The sequence below is a fragment of the Oncorhynchus tshawytscha genome, linkage group LG16 (assembly GCF_018296145.1).
Source record: "Oncorhynchus tshawytscha isolate Ot180627B linkage group LG16, Otsh_v2.0, whole genome shotgun sequence".
Lineage (NCBI taxonomy): Eukaryota > Metazoa > Chordata > Actinopteri > Salmoniformes > Salmonidae > Oncorhynchus > Oncorhynchus tshawytscha.
In genome coordinates, this window is record NC_056444.1 from 74,065,276 (window position 1) to 74,086,737 (window position 21,462).

Consider the following 21,462-nt stretch of genomic DNA (forward strand, 5'->3'; position numbering starts at 1 on the left):
CTGGCAAATCTGTATAAATAAACGTAATATAGTATTTGATCAAGCTTGCCAAATGATCCTGAAATGTCTGCATATTTATTTAGTGGACATCTTTAGCCATAACATTTACTTATTAAATTACAGTTATTTAGTTTGACGCCGTCCTTTTCGTGGGCGTGCACGGTCTGCTATTGTGCTTTTGGCGCGCAAGCAAGTCGTGTGGGGAGGGGGAACAAAAAGCCCAGAAAAAGCATCCAGCCAACTGCTGAAGCTAACCGTGTGGTGGAAGAAAGCAATTTGGGTTTCCAATAAATTCATCCGAATTACAAAAGTGAGTAAAAACATGAAGCTATTTCTTAGCTAGTTAAAAAAAAGCTGAAAGTCTTGAGGATAACGTTTGCAAAATGGCTTAGTTAGCTAACATTATCTAGCTACGTTGGTAGTGAACGGTTAGCTAGCTGGTTGGGACAAACATGTTAGCTAACGTTTGTGTAGCTACACGCTTTCGCCTTAGATTTGAATGTCCCTGTGCATCGTTTTCTAACAAACTGCAATGAATTAAAACCGCAATTTGCTAACTAAGTACTTATTTTACCCATATTGAGAGGAAATTGTTATGTGTTTTATCAAATAAGTCAAATATACGCATGCCGGCTAATTTAACAGTATTTGTTGACCGAGCAAACGTTAACCTAGCGTACTTTATAATTCAAGTGATTTCCTTTTAAACGGACAATCAGCTGTCGGGACATGGTTGAGGAATAATTCATTTAAGCCAGGGTTTAACCTAGATGACCCTCGACAAGTTAACTAGTTTATCGGCTTTATAATTTTGATGACTTCATAGTGTGCGTAGTTAGCTAGCTATGGACAGCAGACCAGTGTGTAACTTTATTGCACACATTTGTAAACTTGTTTCGACGTTTGCTAGGTTCTCAAAAGTTGAGACGTGCCACTTAACTCACCCTAGGTACTGTAACCTAGCTAGCCATGGGAAAGAAGACTCGTGAAAATGATGATGGTGCCTCAGGCTCATCTTCAGAAGAGGAAGAATTCATTGTGGAGAAGGTGCTGGACAGGAGGACGGTGAAGGGCCGAGTTGAATTCTTCCTGAAGTGGAAAGGTTATTCAGAGTAAGTCTGTTCCTCATGTGATTGTGATGCAATGTTACTTTGACATGTTTTCAATATGAATATGCTTCCTGTAGCAGTAGCTAGCTCATTTCTACCTTTAGCCATCCAAATAAAACAAAAATATGTCATGCCTTCCAGTATGTTTCAAAACGAGTGTCTAAAATGTTACCTGCGTCTTTTGCTGACTAAACTGAAGGAAAATTCTGATCAACTCTACCAACAGAGTTGAGCAGAGACAAGGCTCTGTGGAATTCAGCCCAGACTACATTGATTCACCCAAGGTCAATACTTTCAACAATTTTTAATTCTGAAATGCCTACCATGTACCTACGTTTGTTCTCTGTAGTTGTGCGCCTTTGTTAGCTGAAAACCATACTTTTAAAATAATATGTAATCAAATACAAACACTGACCGTTTCCTTGTTGATATTCAATTGGCACATGCACATTTTCATAGCGTTACCATCCTAGAGCAACAGCAATGAGTAAACAGTGGTTGTATTTGATGAACGTTTCATGAAAATTGTGGACGTCAGCAAACAAAGGCATGCAACTACAGAAGACAAACATTGGTACAAGGTACACGTTTCATGATACTTAAACAATTGACCTTGGTCAAATTAAGTTATTCTGAGCTGAGTTCCTCAACGCCTGGTCTGTTTAACTCGTTGGTGGAGTTAATCAGACACGTCACAGTTGAGTTTGGTCAGCTACTGTGTCTAATGTTCAACTCTGACTCCTACACATGGAGGGTAAAACCATTCTTTGGAGACTCCTAAAATGACCAATGCAGTTTATTTTTTCCTTCCATAATGTGGCTTAGTTAGTGGGCTTCGTGGCCATTAGCTCAGCTGCCGACCTAACATTTGAGGCCCTCCTTATGGCTGCAGAGACGATGTAGTTTAATTTTTATTTTATTTACTGCAATTCTATACATTTTCCCATGGCTTATGCTGAGTGACCCTATGCCATGACAAAAATACTCCCGAATGCATAATTTTTAGATTCTCCCTGATTGTCTTTATTTTGGTAATTGTTAGTTCTCAGATCTTTATTTAAAAAATAGGGCCATTCTTTTCAACATGCTTTAGTTTTTTTTAGTTCACACTGAATTGTTTAAACTGTTGGGACACTAGTGTGTATACCTCCTGTCAAATGTCAAACTTGCTTTTACAATGCATGGTTCATTGCAGAAAGCACAACACATGGGAGCCAGAGAAGAATCTTGGCTGCCCTGAGCTCATTGCTGGGTTCATGAAGACCTACAAGAAGCCTAGCAGTAGTGGTGCAACCCCCAGCAGTGGAGGATCCAAGTCCAGCGCGGGATCATCAGGCCGTAGCAAGGAAGGCAGCAGCAAGAGGAGGAACTCTGATGATGATGACGATGAGGAGGGGAGCAGCAACAAGCCCAAGCGGAAAAAAGAGGTGTGTAACCTACCTCATTAATTGGTGTAGATAAACCCTTTTACCCCAAAATGGATTTATATACCAGGCTAGGTTGTTTACACTAGACAAGATCTAGGTGAATTGACTGCCATGTGCAAGTCTACGAAACCAATCCTCGATTACTGAAAGGGGGTGACTTTCATTGCCATTTTTTACTTTCAGCATTTGCAGCCTACTGATAGGTGAGCTGACACTTAACAACCTCTTCAGTGGTGCTGCAGTGTTATTGTAGGCTAGAACAGCGGCTTGATCTTCCTGGTGAACTTTTCATTTGCAAAGAGCTCATTTTAAAGTGAAATGATAATCAACACCCTCTTGATCAACTTTCACTGGAATGACAAAGGCTTTGTGTTACACTTGTATTGTACAACATAAAGGTATTACTCGTCTTTTCTCCAGGATGAAGTCCTGATTGCGAGAGGCTTTGAGAGGGGTCTGGTACCGGAGAAGATTATTGGAGCCACAGACTCCTGTGGAGATCTCATGTTCCTCATGAAGTGGTGAGTGTTGTACTTAGACATTGTTGACCTTGTTGTCTTTTGTTAGATTACAACAACATAAGAATTTGTTTTCAAACTGGTGACAAACTGGTTAACTGTAGTGGTTGCTCTACTGTCTTGAAGATAATAGTTTAGGTCTACTAACTTTTTTGTCCCGATTGAGTTTTGCGACAAATTGAGTTGTCGACTAAGCAGTATACTACCAAATCTCGGCTTTAAATCACCATGGCAGTAGGTTTGTAAATAAGGATGTTATATTATTTCCTTACTCTACAGGAAGGACTCTGACGAGGCAGATCTGGTGCTAGCCAAGGAGGCCAATCACAAGTGCCCGCAGATCGTCATAGCCTTCTATGAGGAGCGCCTCACCTGGCACGAAGATGGGGACAAGAAAGAGAAGGGCGCTGTAAGCATGTGAGCGGGATGTCTTGCCATGGGAACGGTCACTGACCTCTTGCCCCCGACTCTGCAGGGACATCCTGAGACTCGTATAGCCAGCACCAAATCACACCCTATTCCTCCCCCTTGGCCTTAACCCTTTGATGTTAACTTGTATGAATAGTCTGCGTAGGTATAATCAGTGGTGATAAATATTCCACCGTATTGATCTGCAAACATTGAGGGGTTAGGGCAAAATAGAGGGTTGGGGAGGGATTTGGTACCGACTGACAACCCCCACCCCATTGGTAATGACATGACAAAAACCACACAAACCAACGATGGAGAACACTGCCCACTTTCTCATGATACCTCCCTCCATGCCCCAATGTACAGGCTAATAACCCTGAATAACTAACAGTTCAACCTTGCCATTTTACATAGAAACTGAGAAGGATGCAGGAAGATTGTGCTGCGCTCGCTACTGGGAAGGGCTTGTTTTTTTGTTTTTTTCAACCTCGTGCTTTATTCTTTCACTTTGTGCTTTTTGTGCAGTATTTTAATTTTTATGGCATATAATTGTGTCAGGAAGACCGTAGATTCTGTGGTACCCTGTCTAGGTACAGGCAGCCATATTAAGGTGACTTGAAGGTAGTTGTCTTCACTGAGACGTTAAAATGGGCAGTCTATCATAGCATGGTCCAGGGACCTGTATTCAGTGTCTGACTGCTGATCCAGTATCTGGTCCATATATTAATTGATCTAACAGGGCAACTGATCCTCGATCAGGCAATCTGTGGAAACGTTGAATGTGGGCAACGGCCATGTTTGACACTGGGAAGCCGACAGCCTTGCAAGTCTTAAACCTTAGTTAGTTATGCAGTAGAAACAATAGAATTGTATTATCTGATTTCCCCGTATTGGGCCACCTTGGTCAAAAAACATCTTCTAGACTTTTTCTTCGGTAGTTTTAGTTCAACTTTGATGTTCTAAGGTAAATATGGCCCCTTTGCGTAAAACTCCTTCATGGTTTTTCTCTCAAATTTGCTAGTAGTGTGGCTGGATTGTACGTTTTGTTTTAATCATCGTCATGTTAATATTTTAGCCCTTTTGTCCCAATGTTTTTTCTGTAGCTTTGCCCTGTCAACTGTGTAGCTTTGATTCCATTGCTGAGATCATGAATATATTTTAGAGTAGCCGCTTATTCCTAACTTGGAATTGGATTATTTTGATTACCTTTTAATCAGTGTCCTCCCATCAAGCACAAGTAAGAAAATATTAGATGAACTAGCCTCTGCTGAGTGCCCTAACAATCAGCTGTATCATTTTTCATGGAAAGGTCCTGTGATCTGACTGGTGACACTCAATCTTAACTCCACCTCCACATTTATTGGATTGGTTGAACCGTGCAGAAAACCTCCCCCTGTCAGTTTCTTCCTCTGGTCAAGACCAGTATGTCGGGGCTCTAGTTTCAGGCCATTATTTTATGCCTGCTACAGAGGAACAGAAGGGTCACTTCAAAAGTTGTGCCCGGTGTTTCAAGCCATTGTTGTTTGCAAATGTGAATGACCACTTGATTGTTGAGTATATACACAACATTATCACAGTAATGCTGAACTGTAACCATTCCTATGATGAGAGGTTGGACAATCCACATGCTCTGCAGTAATGCGAAACAAAACCAGCATTGATTTGATCAAGGTACGCCACCCTGTGGCTAAATGTCTCAGCCAAAGTGCTCTTGTCAGTGCGCTGTTTGGGAGACTGGAACAAGGCAGACAGTGTTATTTCATGGGATTCTTGTTGCTTTAGTCTAACATTTTAAGATCATGTCAGTACTTTGGATTAAATGTTAAGTGTATTTTTTTCCCACTTGCTATCATTAAGTTGATTTAAAGGAGTTGTAGAAAGATTTGACCCCTTAGACCTTGTTTCCCATATCAACATCCACATATGTAGTGACAAACTGTAAGGTCATGTAGTCCCGTAAGAGGCAAATATCCCAGTTCATTTGGTGTAGCCAATATATTGCTGAGTTGATGGACAGAGTCCTGTTCATCGGCTGTTCTCTAGATTTACTTGATTTGTTCCCCTCTCTTGCAGTGAATTCTTTATTGTTTGTGAATTCTGAGTTGTCTAGCCACTGTAGTCATAGAAACAACTGTTTTTTTGTAAATGACATCCTTCTGTTGAGAAACATCCCTATTCTGGACATGTGTAACAGGGTTGTACATGTTTCATGTCATTAGATTTTTTTTGTGTGTCCTGAATAAAAACCTGTCAACTTTTATTTTCTCACACCACTCCTTTACTTTCAAAGATTTCATTTGAAGGCATACATTTTTTTTATAATGTTTTTAAATGTGCAGCATTTGTATTTTACCATTTTTAATGCTCTGCAAATTTGTTTTGTCTTGTATTAAATTGTAGTAAACTGTTTCCAACATTTTAAAGGCCTGGTGATGTTTCTACTAGCTGAGTAACTGCACTAATCATATTATACCAGCAGATGGAGCCACTTGGCATGTTACTATGGATTGCCTCAGTACTGTTTTGCCCATAAATCTCATAGCTCACATTCGAGAGCACTTACTGGATCTTCATTTATAAGAATGCAATAATTGAGATGCTGTGAATAGTTGGTTGACGAATGTGTAGTCTGACTTTTCAAAAACTAATTTGAATTGAACAGTACCATGTGGGTGACAGATGGGAGGAAGTATTCCTTTCATGCAACTTTACGCTCTTTACATGAATTAATTAAATGGGCTATTCTCTTCCACCTGGGCTGTATGAGGCAGCTTTACACAATGTTCAAACATTAGGAACACCTTTGTAATTGAGTTAGATCCCCCCCTTTTTGCCCTCAGAACAGCTGCAAGTCTTTGTGGTATGTACTTTACAAGGTATTGAAACTTTTCCACAGGGATGCTGGTCATGTTGACTCCAATGCTTCCTACAGTTGTGTCAAGTTGGCTGGATGTCCTTTGGGTGATGGACTATTTTTGATACACATGGGGAAACTGTTGAGCATGGAAAACCCCGGCAGTGTTGTGGTTCTTGACACACTGATGTGCCTGGCACCGACTGTACCCTGTTGAAAGCCACTTAAATATGGCCCATTCATCCTCAATGGCACGCAGATGCACACAATCCATGTCTTGAGGCTTAAAAATCCTTCACCTGTCTTCTCTCCTACATCACCGATTTGAAGGGGATTTTACAAGTTACATCAAAAGGGATCATGGCTATCACCTGGTCACTCTGTCATGGAAATCGCAGATGTCTTGCATAGTAAAAGCTACAGCTAGGGCCTAGACTAGTTATTCCTGCTTCGATTACATGGTGGTCAGTAAAACACCTGACCCTAATCATGGAACAATCAGATCTCTGCCACTAGGTCTCCCTTCCTTTCACTCGTTCAGTCTCTTTTTGCTGCAAAACTATATCTGGGTATTGGAATTTTCAGAGATTTTTTTTTTTTAGTTCTTCCACAAATGGAATGCTAAGGTCACCGGTAAATTGTCCAGCTTGTGGGACCATTAAGCCCAGCAGAGGGAGTGAACGGGATTTTATGGAGCCTGGTCTGTGTTCTCTGCTGAAGAACTGGGAGAGGCTATGTTCCTATTTTCTACCCTTTAAAAGGAATTGACTGGAGTCCCTACAGCCATGCTTCCACCAATCTAATGTTATTAACTGCATGAGTTGGAGTGAACAAGTGCACACTTCTGGAGGAGGATAGATGATCAGAACGCAGCCTTAGGACCATGGTGTGTTTGTGTGTGGTGTATAAACACTGAGGCATCTGGGAAAATATGATCAGGCTTAAAGAACCAGTTGAGGTCAAATAAGCAAGGGACTACAGATGAGAATTTGCTGTCTAGCTAAATCAATATTTCAGCTCAGTATTGTGCGTCTGAGTTATTTGTGTACTGTAAAAATACAATACATGGCTTTCCTGTGATTTTTGTTGCAGTGATGTCATGGAGTGTGAGCAGACCTAACAAATGGAGGTACTATAATGGGTTTGTGTGCTCGCGCCAGCCTCCACAAACACAGCCGGTGCGGTAAGAGTATCAGTAACTTTCAGTGTAAATGAGTTTGAGGACATTGCCTGTGACAGGTTGGTTGTCTTGCTGCACATCACAAATGAGTGTCGTGGTGGCTACTGTGCAGCTGGGGTTGCTAGAGTCGGGGGAAGGGAAGGATGGCTGAGGTGGGCTTGGTCAGTGTTGCATGGTCTGTTCAACAACACAGACCTATTATACACACGCTGCCACTGAATGTATACAGAATACACTATATTATTTTGTTAAATGCTCAGAAGTTATGGGGCTGTGTGTCTGAGTATCTCTGAGACCAATGCAATTTCTGGTGGTCTCACTGGTGTTCTGATCAGCTCTGCACAGCTGTCCTCCAGCTGTTGTTCTGTGTTATTGCTGCACAGACATTATGGAAATACCTTGACTGCAGTGATGGCTTCTGCCTCAGCCTCTCACAGCGCAGAACCAGAGCTGGGTTCAATTACTATTTGAAATAATTTAAAATAGCTTATCTGTGCAGACTGTGCTTGACTGATCTTTCCTGGCTTAATGGACCAACAGAATAGTCCAAAAGGCACACCTGGCGAATCTGTCATGCCAGGCAGCTTAGAGCAAGCGTTCAAAAAGTGTGAAATATTTTAAATTGTATTTTAACCCAGCTCTGGCATTAGCGTCTCACAGCACAGCGGCGCGTAGATCACTGATCCGTATGAAGGTGATTGCGAAGTGATTCTTTAATTTTACTCACTATCATGTTTAATGTGCAGTAAAGAAGGCAACAGAGACCCAGCATCTCCATATCTAATCTGCGTCCCAAATGGCACCCTGTTCCCTATTACGTACATTTCTTTTCTCCAGGGCCTATAGTCCCCCCCCCTCTCCCTTGGCGGGAATGCAACCAACCTTCACTTCCCTCCTCGATCCTTCCGTTCCTCCCTCCATTAATATCTTCTAGTGACCAGGGCAGAGAGTTATAGCTGGCATAAAAGGCAGGTAATGCATTGTTAACTCATCCTGTCTGTTCAGAGCTGATAGATCCCTCGCTCTAAATCTCAATGCTTCCAATAAAATGTAAATGCTAATGCTTAAACAGGCTAGCTAGACTTACATGCTGGAGGAGGGTGGCGCCTGGGGACCGGGTGGGGGTGACGTTTAGGCCACGCCTGAAAGGGGGCATCCAGCAGAGAATAGAGGAGAGGGAAAAGGGAGGAGCGGAAGGAAATTCAATTAATGGAAATAATAGCATCACCAGATTCCTAAACATAGGCTACACTCAAGTTTTGTTATGTTACAGTATGTTGTTGAGAGACATACTAGTTCTCCTCCATTCACCAGCAAAGAATCAAAGACTCCTTGTCTCCGTGTGGGTATAAAGCATGATGATTCCACGTCATAGTCAGTGTAACCTTGGTTTTCTAAATGTTGATCCACTTCTCAATTTGAATTATCCCTCTCGTTTCTCTGCCGACTGGTAAGGAGGATGATTTGTGTTCCTTCGTAACACCGGCTTGTCCTGTCATTACATCATTAATTAATTTGCAGAAAAGAAAGGGAGAGAGAGAAAATATTGATAGCATTAGTAAGGCCAATGCATGATGAACCAACAGTCCTACACACACAATGTTGTAATCATTTCAGAACAGAATCCTTTGATTCCAATACAACCAGTGTCTATTCCTGCATGTTTTAAAGATGATACATTTGTAATTTCGTGAGTAGCTAATAAGAGGCACAAATTATTGAAGTTAGCTAATTGTTACAACAATTGGTATTACATTGTAATATAAAAAAGTACATTGTAAGAACATTTTGCAATGTTAGAAGACAAAGTATGGGATATACAATATTAAACAGTGTGACTCTTTAGACTGTAACATACTATGGATTGACCAATTTGTTTTCTAGTGCATTCTTCTTGACCTCAGTACAATGACTGAACCATGGGTTGTGTTTATCAGGCTCTAAAACAGAAGAAAATAGACACAAACCGGGAGGGACTAACGTTACATGAACTTGTCCAATAAGAAATATTCCTTTTTTGTATTCTGTTGTACCCTAATGAATAGGATCCAGGTCCTCCTTATTTACAGCACAGCAGTTAAGTGGAGAGCTTTAAAACACATTCATTCTAATTGATTTCAGAGTGGGACTACCACCACAGATAGACAATTACTACAACGGGAATTACCATTCAAGTCTACATGCACTATGTTCAAATACATGTATTCATGTGACTACTACCAAGATTATCCCAGTGGTCGTCCCTGTTGGTAAATTACATGTGGAGATTGGGACTGTGGACAGTGTTAACATTATAACAACAGTTAATGCTGTATTAGACATTACTTTGGGATGGCGCTCTCTTTGCCATGTGTAAATTCCCATTAGATAACCTAAGTTACCCTGCGACTGCACAATGTGATTCAGATTCTGATTAAAGAAGAGAAGGAACTTCTCTTGTGGTAGAAAATGCACTCTCAGCAGGGACGGACTTTGAAGCACCACAGACATAGGCTATAATGTACAGTACCAGTTCAAGTTTGAACCTACTCATTCAAGGGATTTTTTTTACAATTTTCTACATTGTAGAATAATAGTGAAGACATCAAAACTATGAAATAACACATATGGAATCATGTAGTAACCAAAAAAGTATTAAACAAAACAAAATATTTTATATTTGCGATTCTTCAATATGTGTTATTTCATAGTTTTGATGTCTTCACTATTATTCTACAATGTAGAAAATAGTAAAAATAAAGAAAAACCCTGGAATGAGTAGGTGTGTCCAAACTTTTGACTGGTACTGTATATCAGACATTTAAACGTAATCCTTTACGAGGTTGAATTGTCCAAAATCTACCCTAGCATAGCACTTTAGAATAGATGCTCAATGCATAGCTTCATTCTACGTAGTATGCTAGTGTGGATATTGGAACAGAGCGTCAGCCAGAGTGAAGATAGAGATACAGGGGGTCTGATGACATGCAGTCAGTGACCAGTAGATCTAGGTGGGAAACAGAACAGACACCTGCTTCACATGATATCCTCACTGGTGAGTACTCACTCACTCACTCACTCACTCACTCACTCACTCACTCACTCACTCACTCACTCACTCACCCACCCACCCACCCACCCACCCACCCACCCACTCACCCACTCACTCACTCACTCACTCACTCACTCACTCACTCACTCACTCACTCACTCACTCACTCACTCACTCACTCACTCACTCACTCACTCACTCACTCACTCACTCACTCGGGCGGGCAGACAGACAGGCAGTGTAGTTAGAATAGATATTCTGAGGCTGGAAAGAAAAGGGGAAGGTCAGCCAAAGGTAGTCACTTGCTCCCTGGCCCTATCCTGTCGTCCATCAGCCCCTCCTTCCCTGCCCTCCCTTGACCCAGAGGAATCACGGCTGCATGACTATTGGGTCGTTTCAGATAGCATGTGTCCCTGCATTTTACCACAGAGACTTATTGGCGCCCTTTTACGTTGAAAAGTCGGCTTGAGTTTCCTAGAGGGGACATGTGTGGTGAGCGTTAATCCGCTCACATTCAGCCCAGACACGTTCTGCCGCTGGATATCTGGTTGTCAGCCCTGCCCAAAGCCCTGGCCAGGTGCTGCATGTCCACCACCGATCACTGACCAAGGCATTCTAGAGCAAGCCCGAGAGAACGTATCGCTATATCTGTTTACCCGAGTATAATGTTGTACCATAAAGTATCTAATGTTACGCTCTCAATGAATGTGTGGTATTATACTGTTGAGATTTTAGATGATGACTCAGCTGTGACTGTAGACGTGAGAAGCCACATCTGTCGAATGTTAAACTATGCACCGGACCGCGGTTCAAATAGGATTCGATGTCTTTCAAATACTTTAGCTATGCTTGATTGAGCTTACCTGGTGCAATGGAACCAATGGAATGCAAACCCAGCCCATCTGGAACCCAAGGCAAGCTCAATCAAACGCTCAAAGTATTTGAATTTTTTTTCAGACACGCTTTGAATCAGGTTGGCTCAGGCTGCACATCATACAGGCTTTGAACCAGGTTGGCTTTGTCTCCACATCCTACAGGCTTTGAACTAGGTTGGCTTTGTCTCCACATCCTACAGGCTTTGAACCAGGTTGGCTCTGTCTCCACATCCTACAGGCTTTGAACCAGGTTGGCTCTGTCTCCACATCATACAGGCTTTGAACCAGGTTGGCTTTGTCTCCACATCCTACAGGCTTTGAACCAGGTTGGCTTTGTCTCCACATCATACAGGCTTTGAACCAGGTTGGCTTTGTCTCCACATTATACAGGCTTTGAACCAGGTTGGCTCTGTCTCCACATCCTACAGGCTTTGAACCAGGTTGGCTCTGTCTCCACATCATACAGGCTTCGAAGAACCAGGTTGGCTCTGTCTCCACATCATACAGGCTTTGAACCAGGTTGGCTCTGTCTCCACATCATACAGGCTTTGAAGGACCAGGTTGGCTCTGTCTCCACATCATACAGGCTTTGAAGAACCAGGTTGGCTCTGTCTCCACATCATACATTTCAATTGGAAATGGTCAGGAGATAACTGAAATGGCCATGCTTTTTCTAGGAGGGTTTAAGGTTCTGAGAGCCCGTGAAATCCTCTGGACTTCCAACTGAGATATTTATTTCATCAGGAAATGTGGAGCCCATATTGATTGATCCGCAAGGATTTGGATCCAGCAAAAAGTTCAAGTGCGGTACTTTCAGTGCCTTTGACTCAATAGATTGCTTTCCACAAGAGGAAACAGGTTTAAAAAGCACAGTGGATTTCTGATGGTCATAGGATTAGTGTGTTGTAGATTACCAATCCCTCTTGCTCTGGATATCTGCATTCACCAGTTTAGTGCATGCATTCACAACAGTCCCAAGCCTTTACATAGATCAGAAATAGGAAGTATATTTGATTACTTTGAGAATGTACAGTATTTGATCATAGACAGCGTGTCATCAGATCACTGATCAGAAACAGACAGCGTGTCATCAGATCATTGATCATAAACAGACATGTCATCAGATAATTGATCATAAACAGACAGCATGTCATCAGATCATTGATCATAGACAGCGTGTCATCTGATCATAAACAGACAGCATGTCATCAGATAATTGATCATAAACAGACAGCATGTCATCAGATCATTGATCATAGACAGCGTGTCATCTGATCATAAACAGACAGCATGTCATCAGATAATTGATCATAAACAGACAGCATGTCATCAGATCATTGATCATAGACAGTGTGTCATCAGATCATTGGTCATAAACAGACAGCATGTCATCAGATCATTGGTCATAAACAGACAGCATGTCATCAGATCATTGGTTATAGACAGCGTGTCATCAGATCATTGATCATAGACAGTGTGTCATCAGATCATCGGTCATAGACAGTGTGTCATCAGATCATCGATCATAGACAGCGTGTCATCGATCATAGACAGCGTGTCATCATCTCATTGCTCATAGACAGCATGTTATCAGATCATTGGTCATAAACAGACAGCATGTCATCAGATCATTGGTTATAGACAGCGTGTCATCAGATCATTGGTCATAGACAGCGTGTCATCAGATCATTGATCATAAACAGACAGCGTGTCATCAGATCATTGGTTATAGACAGCGTGTCATCAGATCATTGGTCATAGACAGCGTGTCATCAGATCATTGATCATAAACAGACAGCGTGTCATCAGATCATTGGTTATAGACAGCGTGTCATCAGATCATTGGTCATAGACAGCGTGTCATCAGATCATTGATCATAGACAGTGTGTCATCAGATCATTGATCATAAACAGACAGTGTGTCATCAGATCATCGATCATAGACAGCGTGTCATCATATCATTGATCATAGACAGTGTGTCATCAGATCATCGATCATAGACAGCGTGTCATCGATCATAGACAGCGTGTCATCATATCATTGCTCATAGACAGTGTGTCAGATAATTTCTAGTGATTGAGAAGACGTGTCACAAGTGACATGACCCTCATTCAAACATTTCATGTCTGACCATGGACTCCATCTCCTCTCTTCTCTTCTGCCAGAAATAAACCCATTCTTCCCTGAGTACCGTGGCAGAAATCCAGGAAACGTGAGATAATTTGGGGAGCAGACCGAACAGAGGGTCTATCCACCACCAGATACCTCCCACTTCAGTCCCTTCCTATCCTCTTTCCTCACTCTAACTTTACCTTCTGTCTCTCTCTAATTCAAATGGTTCCTGCCATGCCAGTACACCCTATCAGATGTTGCCAAAGCAATACAATACATCAAACAATTAGATAATATAATAAGAAAGAAAAACTCTTTCTCTCTCTCTGTCTCTCTCGCTATCTCTCACCACACACTCTCTCTCTTTCTCTCTGTCTGTCTCTCTATCGCTATCTCTCACCACACACTCTCTCTCTTTCTCTCTGTCTGTCTCTCTATCGCTATCTCTCACCACACACTCTCTCTCTTTCTCTCTGTCTGTCTCTCTATCGCTATCTCTCACCACACACTCTCTCTATTTCTCTCTCTGTCTGTCTCTCTCGCTATCTCTCACCACACACTCTCTCTCTCTTTCTCTCTGTCTGTCTCTCTCTCGCTATCGCTCACCACACACTCTCTCTCTTTCTCTCTGTCTGTCTCTCTCGCTATCTCTCACCACACACTCTCTCTCTTTCTCTCTGTGTCTCTCGCAATCTCTCACCACCCACTCTCTTTCTGTCTCTCTCTATCGCTCTCTCTTTGTCTGTCTGTCTCTCTCTCTGTCTCTCTACCCTCTGTATCTAGTACTGCCGAACCTGGTTTCAAGTCTGTGAGCTGATACAGCCTGACATATATGTTACATAAGTGATACTGTGAGGTTGATGTTCTGTTTTACCACGTAGCATTTGACCAACTACAAGACATGATAAGAGCCAAGAGAAGAGAGACAGCATCATGTTTCTGTTTCTGACCTCTCCACTATGGCGTGTCCCCACCTGGTTTGTTGTAAAAAGACTGACGGCGTATTGCATACAATTTTGGAAGAGATCTTTTTAAATTAGAGTAGAATAAGAAACATTTCATTTATCTGTGAAACTTCAAGCTTACATGTATGATGCATTATGTAAGACTTGTCATAAGCATTTAGGCCTATTACCTCTTCTAACGTGTTATCATCATCTCTTAATGATCGTGACTATCGTTCATCCAAGATGGCACCAGACTAGGGTTTCGTCTTTAATCTGGTCAGTAATACATCATGGATGTCTTAGGCTTTTAAGTATTGATCCAGGTGAAAAGGTGGGACATTTCCACCATGTTCACATCCAAAAGCTCTTCAATCCATATTGAGTGAATAAAGTTTGCTACTGAACAGTATATCTAGTTTCAAGAACGTAATCCTAATCCGATTGTAATAAATAAATATGTCATTTTTGACTTGAAGACTTCCTCTCCAAGAATGTGTTACTTCAAAACAATCAGCTCTAAAAAGGAGACTTCACTCAAACTACGTGAAAATGTATGTCAGATGTGTTGCCATGACGACAGGAAGGGCAATGGAGGGCTATCGCGGAATAAATAGCTCATCTGTTTCCTATTGGCTAGGAAAGAGGGAGAAAGACAAAGAGAGAGGGAGATTGGGGGAGAGCAAGAAAGTAGAAAAGGGGGAGAGAGGAGGCTGGAGGAGGGAGGAATGCTGGATGAAAGGAGCTGGAGGGAGACAGCTGACAGGCTGGATTAGGAGGGAGGTGGGAAGAGGGAAGGAGGCTGGTTGAAGGAAGGCTGGAGGAGGGAGAGAGGAAGGAGGGAGGCTGGCTAGAGGGAGACAGGAGACCGGATCCTGGAGCTCAGCCTCATTCTAGATGTAAAATGTAGGCTAGAGGTGTAGTCTATAGGATATGTGTAGTCTACAGTGGGGCAAAAAAGTATTTAGTCAGCCACCAATTGTGCAAGTTCTCCCACTTAAAAAGATGAGAGAGGCCTGTAATTTCCATCATAGGTACACTTTAACTATGACAGACAAAATGTGAAGAAAAAAATCCAGAAAATCACATTGTAGGATTTTTAATGAATTTATTTGCAAATTATGTTGGAAAATAAGTATTTGGTCACCTACAAACAAGCAAGATTTCTGGCTCTCACAGACCTGTAACTTCTTCTTTAAGAGGCTCCTCTGTCCTCCACTCGTTACCTGTATTAATGGCACCTGTTTGAACTTGTTATCAGTATAAAAGACATCTGTCCACAACCTCAAACAGTCACACTCCAAACTCCACTTAGGCAAAGACTAAAGAGCTGTCAAAGGACACCAGAAACAAAATTGTTGACCTGCAGCAGGCTGGGAAGACTGAATCTGCAATAGGTAAGCAGCTTGGTTTGAAGAAATCAACTGTGGGAGCAATTGTTAGGAAATGGAAGACATGCAAGACCACTGATAATCTCCCTCGATCTGGGGCTCCACGCAAGATGTCACCCCGTGGGGTCAAAATGATCACAAGAACGGTGAGCAAAAATCCCAGAACCACACGGGGGGACCTAGTGAATGACCTGCAGAGAGCTGGGACCAAAGTAACAAAGCTTACCATCAGTAACACACTACGCCGCCAGGGACTCAAATCCAGTGCCAGACGTGTCCCCCTGCATAAGCCAGTACCTGTCCAGGCCCGTCTGAAGTTTGCTAGAGAGCATTTGGATGCTCCAGAAGAAGATTGGGATAATGTCATATGGTCAGATGAAACCAAAATATAACTTTTTGGTAAAAACTCAACTCGTCGTGTTTGGAGGACAAAGAATGCTGAGTTGCATCCAAAGAACACCGTACCTACTGTGAAGCATGTGGGTGGAAACATCATGCTTTGGGGCTTTTTTCTGCAAAGGGACCAGGACGACTGATCCGTGTAAAGGAAAGAATGAATGGGGCCATGTATCGTGAGATTTTGAGTGAAAACCTCTTTCCATCAGCAAGGGCATTGAAGATGAAACGTGGCTGGGTCTTTCAGCATGACAATGATCCCAAACACACTGCCCGGGCAATGAAGGAGTGGCTTCGTAAGAAGCATTTCAAGGTCCTGGAGTGGCCTAGCCAGTCTCCATATCTCAACCCCATAGAAAATCTTTGGAGGGAGTTGAAAGTCCGTATTGCCCAGCAACAGCCCCAAAACATCACTGCTCTAGACGAGATCTGCATGGAGGAATGGGCCAAAATACCAGCAACAGTGTGTGAAAACCTTGTGAAGACTGACAGAAAACGTTTGACCTCTGTCATTGCCAACAAAGGGTATATAACAAAGTATTGAGATAAACTTTTGTTATTGACCAAATACTTATTTTCCACCATAATTTGCAAATAAATTAATTAAAAATCCTACAATGTGATTTTCTGGATTTTTTTCCCTCATTTTGTCTGTCATAGTTGAAGTGTACCTATGATGAAAATTACAGGCCTCTCTCATCTTTTTAAGTGGGAGAACTTGCACAATTGGTGGCTGACTAAATACTTTTTTGCTCCACTGTATATGATGGGTGTAGGCTATAGGATAGGTGTAGGCTATAGGATAGGTGTAGTTTATATGGTAGGTGTAGGCTATAGGATAGGTGTAGGCTAGAGGTGTAGTCTATAGGATAGGTGTAGGCTGGAGGTGTAGTCTATAGGATAGGTGTAGTCTATATGATAGGTGTAGGCTATAGGATAGCTGTAGTTTATATGATAGGTGTAGGCTATAGGATAGGTGTAGTTTATATGATAGGTGTAGGCTATTGGATAGGTGTAGTCTATAGGATAGGTGTAAGCTATAGGATAGGTGTAGTCTATAGGATATGTCTAGGCTACAGGATAGGTGTAGGCTATAGGATAGGTGTAGGCTACAGGTGCAGAACATTAGGATATGTGTAGGCTATATGATAGGTGTAGGCTAGAGGTGTAGTCTAAAGGATAGGTGTAGTCTATAGGATATGTCTAGGCTATAGGATAGGTGTAGGCTATAGGATAGGTGTAGGCTACAGGTGCAGACTATAGGATAGGTGTAGGCTATAGGATAGGTGTAGGCTACAGGTGCAGACTATAGGATATGTGTAGGCTATATGATAGGTGTAGGCTAGAGGTGTAGTCTAAAGGATAGGTGTAGGCTAGAGGTGTAGTCTATAGGATATGTCTAGGCTATAGGATAGGTGTAGGCTATAGGATAGGTGTAGGCTACAGGTGCAGACTATAGGATATGTGTAGGCTATATGATAGGTGTAGGCTAGAGGTGTAGTCTATAGCATAGGTGTAGTCTATTTGATAGGTGTAGGCTCGAGGTGTAGTTTATAAGCTAGGTGTAGGCTATAGGATAGGTGTAGGCTATTGGATAGGTGTAGTCTATAGGATATGTGTAGTCTATAGGATAGGTGTAGGCTATAGGATAGGTGTAGACTATAGGATAGGTGTAGGCTACAGGTGCAGACTATAGGATATGTGTAGGCTAGAGGTGTAGTCTATAGGATAGGTGTAGTCTATTTGATAGGTGTAGACTATAGGATAGATGTAGGCTATATGATAGGTGTAGGCTAGAGGTGTAGTCTATAGGATATGTGTAGTCTATAGGATAGGTGTAGGCTATAGGATAGGTGTAGGCTACAGGTGCAGAATATAGGATATGTGTAAACTAGTAGAAATAATGTCTCTCTATATAGCAGCAACTCAACAGAGTACCTCCGGCCCTCTCTGCACTACCCTCTACCCTCTCCTCCGGCCCTCTCTGCACTACCCTCTACCCTCTCCTCCGGCCCTCTCTGCACTACCCTCTACCCTCTCCTCCGGCCCTCTCTGCACTACCCTCTACCCTCTCCTCCGGCCCTCTCTGCACTACCCTCTACCCTCTCCTCCGGCCTTCTCTGCACTTCCCTCTACCCTCTCTGTACTACCCTCTACCCTCTCCCCCGGCCTTCTCTGCACTACCCTCTACCCTCTACCCTCTCCTACGACCCTCTCTGCACTACCCTCTACCCTCTCCTCCGGCCCTCTCTGCACTACTCTCTACCCTCTCCTCCGGCCCTCTCTGCACTACTCTCTACCCTCTCCTCCGGCCCTCTCTGCACTACCCTCTACCCTCTCCTCCGGCCCTCTCTGCACTGCCATCTACCCTCTCCTACGGCCCTCTCTGCACTACTCTCTACCCTCTCCTCCGGCCCTCTCTGCACTACCCTCTACCCTCTCCTCCGGCCCTCTCTGCACTACCCTCTACCCTCTCCTCCGGCCCTCTCTGCACTACCCTCTACCCTCTCCTCCGGCCCTCTCTGCACTACCCTCTACCCTCTCCTCCGGCCTTCTCTGCACTTCCCTCTACCCTCTCTGTACTACCCTCTACCCTCTCCCCCGGCCTTCTCTGCACTACCCTCTACCCTCTACCCTCTCCTACGACCCTCTCTGCACTACCCTCTACCCTCTCCTCCGGCCCTCTCTGCACTACTCTCTACCCTCTCCTCCGGCCCTCTCTGCACTACTCTCTACCCTCTCCTCCGGCCCTCTCTGCACTACCCTCTACCCTCTCCTCCGGCCCTCTCTGCACTGCCATCTACCCTCTCCTACGGCCCTCTCTGCACTACTCTCTACCCTCTCCTCCGGCCCTCTCTGCACTACCCTCTACCCTCTCCTCCGGCCCTCTCTGCACTACCCTCTACCCTCTCCTCCGGCCCTCTCTGCACTACCCTCTACCCTCTCCTCCGGCCCTCTCTGCACTACCCTCTACCCTCTCCTCCGGCCCTCTCTGCACTTCCCTCTACCCTCTCTGTACTACCCTCTACCCTCTCCCCGGCCTTCTCTGCACTACCCTCTCCTACGACCCTCTCTGCACTACCCTCTACCCTCTCCTACGACCCTCTCTGCACTACCCTCTACCCTCTCCTACGACCCTCTCTGCACTACCCTCTACCCTCTCCCCGGCCTTCTCTGCACTACCCTCTACCCTCTCCTACGGCCCTCTCTGCACTACCCTCTACCCTCTCCCCCGGCCTTCTCTGCACTACCCTCTACCCTCTACCCTCTCCCCCGGCCTTCTCTGCACTACCCTCTACCCTCTCCTACGACCCTCTCTTCACTACCCTCTACCCTCTCCTACGACCCTCTCTGCACTACCCTCTACCCTCTCCTACGGCCCTCTCTGCACTACCCTCTACCCTCTCCTACGACCCTCTCTGCACTACCCTCTACCCTCTCCTACGGCCCTCTCTGCACTACCCTCTACCCTCTCCCCCGGCCTTCTCTGCACTACCCTCTACCCTCTACCCTCTCCCCCGGCCTTCTCTGCACTACCCTCTACCCTCTCCTACGACCCTCTCTGCACTACCCTCTACCCTCTCCTACGACCCTCTCTGCACTACCCTCTACCCTCTCCTACGGCCCTCTCTGCACTACCCTCTACCCTCTCCTACGACCCTCTCTGCACTACCCTCTACCCTCTCCTACGACCCTCTCTGCACTACCCTCTACCCTCTACCCTCTCCTACGGCCCTCTCTGCACTACCCTCTACCCTCTACCCTCTCCCCCGGCCTTCTCTGCACTACCCTCTACCCTCTCCTACGACCCTCTCTGCACTACCCTCTACCCTCTCCTCCGGCCCTCTCTGCACTACCCTCTACCCTCTCCTACGGCCCTCTCTGCACTACCCTCTACCCTCTCCTACGACCCTCTCTGCACTACCCTCTACCCTCTCCTACGGCCCTCTCTGCACTACCCTCTACCCTCTACCCTCTCCTACGGCCCTCTCTGCACTACCCTCTACCCTTTCCTACGACCCTCTCTGTCTACCCTCTACCCTCTCCTACGGCCCTCTCTGCACTACCCTCTACCCTCTCCTACGACCCTCTTTGCACTGCCCTCTACCCTCTCCTACGACCCTCTACCCTCTCCTACGACCCTCTTTGCACTGCCATCTACCCTCTCCTACGACCCTCTTTGCACTACCCTCTACCCTCTCCTCTGGCCCTCTCTGCACTACCCTCTACCCTCTCTTCCGGCCCTCTCTGCACTACCCTCTACCCTCTCCTACGACCCTCTCTGCACTACCCTCTACCCTCTCCTCCGGCCCTCTCTGCTGAAGGATGAATGTACTGTTGGCATTTAGGGCCATTTTATTACCCTCTGATGTTTCTTGTGTTTCCATCATCCAAATGACCCTCCTACAATTTACCAGGCTTTATGTGCTTTTACTGACCTGTGGGTGGAGCACAGCACGGGTGCAATGAAGCCATAGGTGAACTGGAAACATGTATGTGTGAATGAACCAGACAGGAAGAGGTGAAGCGAGAGGTTTTACTCCACCCAAAATCTGTCCATGAAAATAAGCCCACCAAGTGAGACATTTTTGTTTGTAGGTCAATGAGTGTCTAATTTTGGCAACTAAAAAATGTAATTGCTAATTTGCTACATGAGGCTTATTTTATCGGATAGAAGTTTCGTAATGGTTAGATTGTTATGAATGCAGTGATGTAAGTGGACTCGTGGCATTTCGGCAACGACTTTATATCAGCAATATGCCTGTTTTCATAGAGATAGAGGACTCATGGATATATCACGTTTTAGCATGGACCTTGCCATTGAGGTCTTCCACCATTTTAAAGTAGTCATCTGGTTCAAATCAAATCAAATTTATGTATAAAGCCCTTCTTACATCAGCTGATACCTCAAAGTGCTGTATAGAACCTCAGCCTAAAACCCCAAACAGCAAGCAATGCATGTGTAGAAGCCCGGTGGCTAGGAAAAACTCCCTAGAAAGGCCCGAACCTAGGAAGGAACCTAGGAAGAAACCTAGAGAGGAACCAGACTACGAGGGGTGGCCAGTCCTCTTCTGGCTGTGCCAGGTGGAGATTATAACAGAACATGGCCAAGATGTTCAAATGTTCATAGATGACCAGCAGGGTCAAATAATAATAATCACAGTAGTTGTCGAGGGTGCAACAGGTCAGCACCTCAGGAGTAAATGTCAGTT

At 44.2% G+C, this 21,462-nt stretch overlaps 1 protein-coding gene across 4 annotated transcripts; it reads left to right on the forward strand.

Annotated features, from left to right (window-relative positions):
* The first annotated feature begins 3 nt into the window (after positions 1-3).
* LOC112216349 (chromobox protein homolog 5) lies at positions 4-5,881 on the forward strand. Of its 4 annotated transcripts, none has more exons than XM_024376281.2 (5): positions 4-310; positions 964-1,112; positions 2,305-2,536; positions 2,957-3,057; positions 3,334-5,881. In XM_024376281.2, the coding sequence occupies exons 2-5, from the start codon at positions 970-972 to the stop codon at positions 3,473-3,475; spliced, it is 618 nt and encodes a 205-aa protein (XP_024232049.1). In that variant the 5' UTR covers positions 4-310; positions 964-969; the 3' UTR covers positions 3,476-5,881. The 4 variants fall into 4 exon arrangements, with proteins under 4 accessions (XP_024232049.1, XP_024232050.1, XP_024232046.1 ...); XM_024376282.2 differs by having other exon boundaries at positions 968-1,112; XM_024376278.2 differs by having other exon boundaries at positions 6-310; positions 911-1,112.
* Positions 5,882-21,462: the final 15,581 nt, after the last annotated feature.

Excerpts from the sequence above, each read along its gene's own strand:
- LOC112216349 (XM_024376281.2), top strand. The coding sequence starts at position 970 with ATGGGAAAGAAGACTCGTGAAAATGATGATGGTGCCTCAGGCTCATCT. Across the intron at positions 1,113-2,304 it reads AAGTGGAAAGGTTATTCAGA|AAAGCACAACACATGGGAGC; the intron begins GTAAGTCTGTTC and ends GGTTCATTGCAG. Across the intron at positions 2,537-2,956 it reads AGCCCAAGCGGAAAAAAGAG|GATGAAGTCCTGATTGCGAG; the intron begins GTGTGTAACCTA and ends TCTTTTCTCCAG.